This window comes from Styela clava, chromosome 3 (assembly GCF_964204865.1).
Source record: "Styela clava chromosome 3, kaStyClav1.hap1.2, whole genome shotgun sequence".
Lineage (NCBI taxonomy): Eukaryota > Metazoa > Chordata > Ascidiacea > Stolidobranchia > Styelidae > Styela > Styela clava.
Window position 1 is genome coordinate 11263577 of NC_135252.1, and position 11088 is coordinate 11274664.

Consider the following 11088-nt stretch of genomic DNA (forward strand, 5'->3'; position numbering starts at 1 on the left):
TTGATAATGAGAATTGTTTTCGAATAGTTTTAGACGCGATTCATCTAAGACCGGGATATAGGATTTATATAGATATTCAATATCAAATGCGAATGCCTAAATGATCTGTAATTCGCGAAGAATCGATCTCTGAATAGTTAATCGATTATTGCGGACACCATCCTGGAGATTGATATATTGACGCTGATAATCCGCGACGACGAGCCGTATACAATGATCCAAGGAATAATGTACAACAATATGTGTTATGTGACATCATAAATTACCAATTTATTAAAGGCAGTTGATTTATTCAAAAATATTCATAAATTTAAAACTGGAGATGTCCATTATATGACGTGTATAAATAGAATTCGAACAATCAAATGAAAAATAATAAAAACAGCTGAGAAAAGAATTCGAGTTTGACTATCATGATAGCATACCTATAATTTATACACAGTGATAAATCTATAAGACAGTGGCAACAACCTGCTGTCTCGCGTTATCCTTTTGTCTTTGGTCTTCCAAGTCGACCTCTTGTGGGATTGTTTGGGTTATGTACAAAGGGTAGGTAAAGCATTTCCACACCACCAATGGAAGTCTTAGCACAAGAATGAAAAAGGCAGCGCAAAGGATAGACAAAGTTATGATTGTAACGTGCGACCACGGTCGAAAATGTCGTAACAGTATCGCCGCGCTTGCCCAGGATATAGTTGGATAAATGGAAAATGTATACCGCACCCAACGGTCAAGAATGAAAGTATCTAAAATGAACCAGAAAATCAATATAAACCCAAGGGCTCCCAATGCTGCGATTGATGTCAAATATGATGAAATTCTGCCATCGTAAGTCAGTAAGGAAGCTGTGTTGATGAGAAATAATACGGCACTCCATGTGCCAAACATTGTAATCCCGTTTTGCACTAGTGTACGGCATACCCACAAATCCCAACGATGGTTTGCTTCCAAGAGAGCACCATTTCTGAAAAAAAATTATTATATGAAAACTTATGTCTATGCCAGATGTTTGGTGATATTCAGATAATTTTGTGTTATTCTGAGTTTGGGGGAAAACACATTTTTTCATAGAATGTAATAAAAATAAGAGTAAGCTCCAAAAATAATATATATATACGAGTATCACAGAATAAAAATTTTGTAACAAACCTGTCAACAGAGGAATGTGAAACATACAAACATCCGATGCAAGCAATGACAACAAAAGCTTGGAAGAAAACACTCCCAACTATAATTTCTCTGTCCCAGAAAAACATCCAGCACACGTGTGATATTCCGGCGAAAGCCCAGAAACAGTGAAAAATCGGCGGAAATGCGTTGACCGAACACGTTGTCGTGTCTTCTTCGGATTTTTCGGAAACTAAAAATAACATTACCATTTCAACACAAGCATCCTATTTTAAACTATACTCACAGAAACATTGAAAAAAATTATGCTATGATATATGGACCGGTAATAGGAATGGATAGAATGAAATTTTTATTCTCTTGATGATGACGTGACGTGCAAATTAACAGTAAAATGCCTGCAAATTTATCAGTACTGAATAACTTGCGTAAAACTAAAGAAATATTTTATGGACCTTTCGTGATTAGAATGTCCAATGACAATGCGCAATAATATCTAGAATACACTTATATATCACCAATCACATGTACTGGTAAATTCATTTGGTCTATTTGAAGTGTACGAAACATTGTATTTTTTACCTGGTCGACATGTGATTATGACACAGTATAAGGACCATAAGGTGTTCCACGTGTAGATAAATTCCCAAACGCAAAGTGACCACTTCGGAAGTGTAATATCTATTGCCCACTTCTCCATAAGAATATGACTGTCGTTTCGAAATAAAACTGAAAAGAAAGAAATATGATGCAAAATCGGTTAATCTTGTACCGAGCAAAACTTAGTATGTTGTATTTATAACTAATCTGTTGACTATAAGCAAACTCTGAACCCCCCCAAAAAAGAAAAATAATTGTAAGCTTACTGGCTGCTTTAAGGGAATTTACACAAAGCAAATACATTTAACTTATACTTACTTTTCCGCACATCATGCGCCCAGCTTCCTCCACTGTTTTCCAATACGCCAACTGAGACTACACAAAGCCACACCACTGCCGAGCCGAATGCAACAAAAGCTGAAGTCACAGCTGGATAACTTCGCATTATTTCGTTCAACTATTTATTTTTCTCAATTCAAAATTTTCTACAATTCTAATATAAAAAAAATAAGCAGTTGAGTACAGTTCATGTTCTAGTATAGGCTTCTTGAAATAGGAAAAAGCGTTTTATTGTCTTTATGTTGCGAATTTGTTTTCGTAAAATACTATCCGACTCTCTTGATTGCATTTTTGTCCCTCTACCAGGATACCCTTCATTCCGAAGTTAAAGTTTCTGACAGCCGGCATTTAGCATGAAATATACTCTATTCTGTCGTTTGCCAGCGACACCTGTATTTATGGCGCCTGAAATTAATCGAAGTAATGCACATTACATTGCTATAAGAAGGTATTATAGAGAAAAAATTAAGATTATTGCAATGTATATGAGAGTACGATCCTATCTAATCGATTTCAGTGGACACCATTCTTACTACCAAAGTGTGCAGACTCTTAAAGATTATCGGCGATAAGCTCAGCATTAGAATGTTAAATCGAAATGTAGCACCGTCGGTAGTGGAACATATGCCATAGCCTGGTATAGTAACCTCAATTAAAGTAATGGTATATAATCTACCGCTAAACATATAACTTCATTTTAATGCGCGTCGATACTGCTTAGACGCGCGATTTGGCCAGCCTGATGTCAAGAAGTAAAAAGCTTAATCGAAAAATTGTTGTAACGTTTTAGACTCCGTAGAATCAATGTTCTTGATACCTAAGTTCGACCAAAGAAAGCGCCATGGAAAGAGAACGGGCAAAGTCCGGAAATGTGTTTTAACTATATTTTTTCAATACTTGTAATATGTAATGTAGTGTAACAAACTTTTACTTCGCATTGCCTTGATTCATAGCAATTGAGCTGTGACTGGCTATTGCTGAGCATTTTATCACTAATGGCGAAGTAACTTAGTACCCTATCTGTGTGATATGACAGAAATGGTTTAATTTTTCTTCTTCATTAAAAGACAATTTTGTTCTTCAATATCGTTGTAATAATTAACATGAAACAATTTATATTTTTAAATTTCATCTAAAATTATTCGAAACGTAATATATATAGTCTTAGAATATCTGAAACGTGTGTTTATTGATTTCACTTACCTATCAGTCCCATATTTCGTGATTGCAACTTTCCGTACAACATGTGACTAGTACGAAAACCAGAATTGCGTTTATATTATATACGGTGATGTTCAGCTGGTCTTTGACCAAAAAAAATTCTATGCATTACCATATGATGGTTTTGGTCCTATTTCTGCGATTGTACTCTCGATTTTGTTTATGAAAACTAATTGGATTTGTATTCGAATAGTGTGCAAAACTTGCACGCCGCCGCGCGATCTCTTTCGGTACGTCGGTAAGTGGATGTGCTGAATAGTCCGACGTATTGGCTCTGATGAGTACCAGTAACCCTCTTCCAGACCAACAATCGTCTGTGAAAATTCACAATTGATGACAATTCACAGCGCTGATTTTTCTAATAAAATCGCCGATTGTTTTCGTCAGCGTGACGTGTTATTAGGCCGTCATGATTTTTATTTCGGTGTTTATTCTCCCTAAATCACAAATTTCTGCATTATATGTCTTTTGCCACGAGGAAGATGAAAATTACAATTTTTGTTCTCGCACTGTAGTGAGAAAAACGAGTTAATATATAATCATCGGTTACGAGGTGCTAAAGACAAATAAAGGAGTGAATCAACAACCGAAATTTCCTAGATTGATAAGCCGGAATATAAAATACTGAATTAAAACGGAAAACACCATAAGCTGTGACAGATTAAAAACGCCAGCGATAGATTAAAAACGCTTTCACAAAATTTCACATTATGACACTCAAGTTGTGTTTTAAGGGGCCCGCGACAGATTGAAAACGTTTTCGCAAAATTTCACATTATCACAGTCAATTGTGCCACAAGAACAGCTCAGATTTGTCGAATTCGCGAAAATACGAAGCAAAACAAGATATAATCGGGCACTTTGCAACACATTTTTATGTCCACGGATTGCTGTGGTATTTTAGAGTAGTGATGTTTTATTTTGTTGTAAGTCGCAACCACGGGTTACCTTGAACACAATTAAATTAATATAGAAAGAAATTTAAAATTCCTGTAGTTGTCGTATATTGAATATTTTGCGCCACAAAAAAGTAATTGAACGCTGAAAATGTCGGTTGTTTTAACGAACAAATAATCTCGGCGACCATCTCAGAAGCCGTTGCGTGGGAATTTCCGATACTGATTTTGAACAAACGGCGATTTTAATAACAAAATTAGTGCCGTAAAAATCGCAGTCGATCTTCCGAAAATTTCATAAAAGGGCGTTTCGAAACGGACGTCTGCTGTCACTTCTTGTAATACGGTTACGAATAGTTAGGCTGCTTTATCGAAATCATTCTATGCTTTTAATGGAGCGTCTCGCCTAGATTCGAAAACAGACATGAGATATATTGTGTCCAATATATTCCTAAGTTGTGCAATGAATTATGAAAGGTACTTTGTTCACAACGTCGCAACAAAGTATGAGAAACAAGCGGATTTATTCGAAGTTTACTACGAAAAACAATGTTCAATATAAACGGCTTTTGCAGATATTAGTAGCATCTTGCTTATTCGCTCGGCAATTTGTGAGTTTCATTTTATTTTCTCTAATTGGTATAGCTATTTGTCCGTTTCATTTTGTCCGCCCAGTATCAGTTTATTCGAGTGATTTAAATGTACCGCAATGCTTGCCAGTTGCAACACGTGTCATCTTAATTTCATACTTTTTTCAACTGTAAAGTATGTATACGCATTGAATTTTCTACATTGCAACCATGATTTGTTATAAAAAAAAAACACTGCTCGAAGTGTGCCATTTCGAAAAAGTTTCTGTTTCAATAATCTTGAAAGTATCTTGATTGGCTCCAACATCTTTGGTATTACAAGCTTGTAATGGCAACAGTTTGTATTTAATTCAGAAAAATAATTTATTTAGAGAATGTTTCATATTTTTGTTTTTTCAGTGCTATTGTAGAATAGTTTAGTATTCGGATACGGAGATTCCATACATAACCTATGTATACATTTTAGATTGCTGTCGAAGAAAGATACTTTTCATTAGCAAAAAACTCTATTTAAATACTATTTAAATGCTCCAAATTAGGCCTACGTCTCATTGTCATTGAAATTGCAAAAAAAATCAAGCACATTTTTCTTTCTGACAGATGTGCTTCACTACATCCAACCACACTAAATTTCCCAGTACTTCAATCAATGTTGCCTTAATTTTAGGTTATGATATTTAAAGAATGAAATTTTGAATCATATTTTCAGTCAAAAATAAGAGAAAATAAACTCATGAGCGAATCGTTCCACTTGAGCTCAGATATGAACATGCGTATATCAGCGGCAAACATAATTTTTTTTATGCATAATACTTTTTCTACTGCGAAATCATATTACGCCTCTTGTTGAATGCACCAGAGGGCGATCGCGATCAGTAAATCAGAGGTTTTCGAATGTGTCGAACACCTGCGGGCTGCTGGTTTGTTTGGATTTTATTCTTGTGAAACACACTAAGTCAGTTTTGTGGTTTACGTTTGCGTGACAGATATCAGTCGAAGTGAATGCGGGCGAAATTGGGGCTTTGTATCGAGGTAATGATTGCGTACAAATGGCGTCGGTCTTATTCATTGTCCTGACATTACTGTCGGTTGCAGCCACCAGAGACAATGCCTTTTTGCATAAAAGATATGGCTGTAAGTTGGCTCCCAACATAATATGTACACCACCTGAACACTGTTTAGATGATGGTTTCGCGGGAAATTGTGAAGTATCACATAATAGTATTTGGAAAGATTTAACTGTGGCAGATCAACTGCGATTGCTGGAAGCTATCAGGGATCTCGAACTACAAGGATATGATTACAAGGATGTAGAAAATGCATTAAAATTTTCAAGTCCTACTAATCGTGCTATTTCAAAAGACTCAACTTTCAGTCTTGAGGATTATCTTACCGCCCTACAAATATTACGTCAAGATGAATCATTGAAGTTTGGGCAACCAAATGGAAATAATAGAGAAATCAAGTACAACTTGGAGCCAGAAAATAACTATAGGCAAGAATATCGTAGATCACAACCTCAAAGTTTGTCAGGTGATGCAGAGATTCGAAAAATGAAAGAAAAAGAACTTATTGAAGAAGCACGACAGATTCTCAGAAAAAGTGGAATGACCTTCGATGATCTCACAAGTCAAGAAATGAAAGGACTGGTGAAAATATTGGCCAAACATTTAATCAAAAATTCTGAACATAATGATAATAACAAAAATAATAGTGTGGAAGACGATGAAAAAGTGCCGAAGAATGAAAATGTTGAACATCAACAGCGTATCCAAAAAAGCGATATTGTGTCTAAATTCGAACCAGTCGCGTTTCCGGTGGAACCAAGTGACAGTGGGATTAATTCTGCTGTGATCGCTTCTGATAAAGAAACTGCTAAGACTGACACTGAAATTGCTGATTCAGATCCTGCTCCGATTCATGAGGCTTCAACAAATCAAAGACTAAAGAACAAAAATAAAACTCTTTACATTGTTATTATTGTTGTTGGAGCAACAGTTCTACTGATTATTATTGTCACTATTCTCAGCTGTGCTATTCATGCTTATCGAACCAAAGGCAAAGGTCATAGAAAATTCGTCGGTGCGACAGATAATGATGAATTAGGAGATGATTATCAGGAGCTTTGTCGTCAACACTATGCCACAAAAAATTCAGAACGTACTGAAAATGCTAAAGAAGTAATGAATGATTTATCAGGTGTACAAGAACCACTAACCACACGTTCTTATCCATTAACAAAACCAAATGAAGGTGAAACTAAACCCAGCATGCCTGTGCATTCTATTGGTCATGGAGAAGCAACACGAAATTCAAGTGTTTCTTCATCGTCTTGGAGTGAGGAACCTGTCACAGCCAGTCTAGATATTTCTACGGGACATGCAGTTCTTTCATACATGGAAGATCATCTTAATAATAAAGATCGTCTTGATAAAGAATGGGAAGATATATGTGGATATGAAGCTGACAGCACAACAACAACAATTGCCATCACACCTCAAAACAGCAGAAAGAATCGATCTTTGGTTGCTTTACCTTATGATAACAACAGAATCAAATTAAATTCCAAGAACAATCATTTACAGAGTGACTACATTAATGCCAGTTCTATTATTGACAATGATCCCAGAAGACCATTGTACATAGCTGGTCAAGGACCTTTGGCTTCTACAATTCCTGACTTCTGGCAAATGATGTGGGAAAATGGTTGTGTAGCAATTGTGATGTTGACCCCACTTGTCGAGGAAGGTGTCAATCAATGTGCTCGATATTGGCCTGATGAAGGCTCATGCACATACCATAATTTTGAAATTCATTTGGTTTCGGAACACATATGGTGTGAAGATTATTTGGTTCGCAGTTTGTATTTGAAACATTTACCAAGCGGTGAAACAAGAACAGTGACTCAGTTCCATTTCTTGTCATGGCCAAATGATCGTGTACCATCGACTGCTAAGCCTCTGTTGGAACTAAGAAGAAAAGTAACAAAATGCTATAAGGGACACAATGCTCCAGTACTTGTACATTGCAGTGATGGAGTCGGACGAACAGGTACTTACATTTTATTAGATCTGGTCATTGATAGAATGTTGAAAGGTGCAAAAGAAATTGATATAGCTGCAACATTGGAACATATACGCGATCAAAGAGTAGGGATGGTTCATACAAAAGAACAATTTGAATTTGCTTTGACTGCTGTGGCTGAAGAGGTAAATGCCATTTTAAAAGCATTACTTCGCTGATCAAAATATTTTATATGACCAGCTATTTTTAGGGTATAGTTTAATATGTTGCATCGAGAGAGATTTTTAGTTATATTTTTGATCTTGTAAAATAGCTCAAACTTATTAAGATTAAAAGTTCATTTATTCCATCCATACACATATTTTTGTTTATACTTGTTTTTTAGTCTTTACTCTCTATATGTTAATTAGATTCATTCCTTGTATTTAATGTAGTTTAATGCACTCTTGAGTATCTTGCACAAATATATTTTATAGTAGTTGAACTTTTTTTTATATTGCTAAAGTGCAGAATTTTATTTTATACTGTAGTTAATGGGAATCATATTTAATAATTTAATATATCTAAATACAGCAGTAGCAGTACTATTTCCTAATGTCGAGGACAACTTCCCATGGCATTCGACCTAGTTATTATAATTATGTTCAAAGTATATTTCTTATATGCATTTAATTAATATAAAGGAAATTTGATACTATGATTTTTACAAGTTCCTCTCTGCCCTAAAGCATAAAAAATGTTCTCCCCGAGCTGACATTTGAGTTACAATATGTGCATTGTGCTGTTTCAAACTAATTGAAGATTATGTACACATCATTCATCTTTCATATATCTTTGATTTTCAGGTAAGATGAATAAGAAGTCTATATATATATATATTATATATGTATATTTATTATTTTTGAAAAATCTTATACATATTTAAGAGCAATATGAGATCCAATATTTCACATTTTTACTTTCTCAGCATTCTTTGAACTATTTAATGAGAAAATTGACAATATCTATCCATGCTTAGATAATTATTGTTTAACCTAATTGGCATTCCTGATATATACATTTTATATCTTGTCAAGTGCCATGTTTCACTTTGGACAATCTGTAGAACTTATTCTATGATTATCGATACTAAGATGCAGGTGTCATTTCCTGTACACACCATAGGTGCATGGCATCTATTTGCCTGTAGCATATTTTCTTTTGTAAATCTAAGCCATTGATCTTATGTGCTTGTGTTTAGGTAGCAGTAATCAATTATTTGTATTCATGCTACATGGAATATGATGTGTAAGTATTTCACTTCAGCCCTTTCAGTTTATATATATATCTCAATTATGGGTCAATCTTTTATGATTATATGTTTCTGATTACTTCTTACACTGCTAATGTGTTTTCATTGTTCTGTCCTGAAATGCACTGTAAAAATGGCACCAAGCCATGGTTACAATTTGTTGAGTAGGCTTTCGTTCACTAGTATGAGTTTGCCCAATTGAACAAACCTTTTTCTTTCCCACATTGATATATTTTGTAAGTGAAATGGACACACCTTATTACCAATTTGAAAGAATTACAGGTTTCCAGAGATGGAAAGGTTTGTTTTGCGGTTTAGGTCATATTACCAATCATGCACACTCCGAATAAGTTTGTTTGATCACCATCTATTTGAGGATTCTGTTAGTTTCAGTCATAATATGTTGACTTGTGACGTTTGGCATTGTATTTTCAATAAAAAAATTATTCTGTTGACGCAGCTCCCGTTCGACGTATGAATTAATGAATACCCTGTAATGAATGTCCCGCTGCTTATTATAGAAATAATTGGTTTCGAGGAAGAGCGCTACCAGTCGAAGGCGTAATACTACGATGAAGCTTGTTATTAGCATTTCTCGTGGCATTTTCATTCGCTTTGTATGTAGGCGTCCTTTTCCGTTTTGAATATTGGCAATTGTCTCTCTCCATCCGGTCTATTCTTCTTGAGTATTTCATTTCGCTAAGTTGAGACTTTTCGAGACAATTTACATCGTAATTTATTTCCTTATAATAATATACTTATAATAATTCGGGCGATAATGTTGAAGAATGAGTTGGTGCAATATTTTATTTTTTTCCAAATTGAATTATTGTATTCTACTATAAATATTACATATGTGTGTATATCTGTGACGTATCGTGATATCTCTTGTATTCGTAAACGGACTGTTTTAATAAATGAATTTCGCACAGTTATGAAATATTATACTCTAGTCAAGTAAAGCTTGTGACGCTATCGGTATGAAGTGACTTATTAAATACGTGTTGACTTCATATCAATTACAGTGGGTTTATATACATCAGTATACCCAATATAGGCCGTACAATAGAAAAGGACTCAGTTCTTTGCAACACAGCGCCGTTTTTAGACTAGTAATAAGTTGTACGTCAAAATTACTGGCTATTACTTTTGCTGCACAAGTTGTATTATTTTGTTGTGCATCCGTTTTATGTTTTAGCGCAAGTGACATTTCCGCCCAACGCGTCAACCTGTCACTGTCAGGAAATTGTGTCAACAGGTGAACTCCCATGACTGTAGATCAGGCCCAAAACGGATGATTTTTCGATTAGATGGCGGTAACTGCGACATAGAACAGTTCAGTAAATTGTCCATTGGCCAAATTTAATCCGAGAAGAACAATTTCCTTTCGACGCAATTACTGTTTTGGGATAATTATAACGTACCATATGGTTTCCAATACGCCGATGGTACAGGCAATTAGCATGTTGGGAGGTAAGAATAGTAACGACTATCTATTTTAATCATAATTTTGGTAATAAGAATTGAACGGTGGTCAGGCAAGATTTGTTAATCAGCCTGGCCTATGTTGAGTTACTCTAACAAGGAGCGAGTGTTGCAATTATCCCCTACAATTTAACGGTGAAATTCGATTATTGTGATTAGCGATGATTTTAAATACTAGGTGAGTGGCAATTACTCAACTAGGTTGGCAAAGTACGATCCCTTCCGTGATTCGGCAACTTGGGGAATTTTGATGCGACGACCCTATTATAATCGCCCATCTATATTTTATTCCAATATGTGGAAACGAAGTCTGCTGAGCGAGAATATTGATGAGTTGTATTTACGTTCGTTGGAAACTCGATCATAAATATTCCTCAGAAAACATATGGCGAAATAGGCGTCATTCAGTCAACGTATGCGTCACTAGAGAATTTGGTTTTTACATGCTTTGCTGTGTTTCCAATTGAATTTGCGAAATATCCGCTAACGTTATAATATTTTGTATAATGACAAG

General features: G+C 35.2%; 2 protein-coding genes across 2 annotated transcripts; one reads left to right on the forward strand and one right to left on the reverse strand.

Moving 5' to 3' along the window:
* Window positions 1–59: 59 nt before the first annotated feature.
* LOC120341947 (uncharacterized) lies at window positions 60–3353 on the reverse strand. The gene is made up of 5 exons (XM_039410554.2): window positions 3271–3353; window positions 2047–2221; window positions 1711–1857; window positions 1150–1360; window positions 60–964 (listed from the first exon to the last, which is right to left on the reverse strand). Exons 2-5 carry the CDS (start codon window positions 2171–2173, stop codon window positions 451–453), a joined length of 999 nt encoding a protein of 332 aa, XP_039266488.1. The 5' UTR covers window positions 2174–2221; window positions 3271–3353; the 3' UTR covers window positions 60–450.
* A 2300-nt stretch (window positions 3354–5653) lies between these two features.
* LOC120341945 (receptor-type tyrosine-protein phosphatase N2-like) lies at window positions 5654–10029 on the forward strand. The gene has a single exon (XM_039410550.2). It carries the CDS (start codon window positions 5824–5826, stop codon window positions 8014–8016), a length of 2193 nt encoding a protein of 730 aa, XP_039266484.2. The 5' UTR covers window positions 5654–5823; the 3' UTR covers window positions 8017–10029.
* Window positions 10030–11088: the final 1059 nt, after the last annotated feature.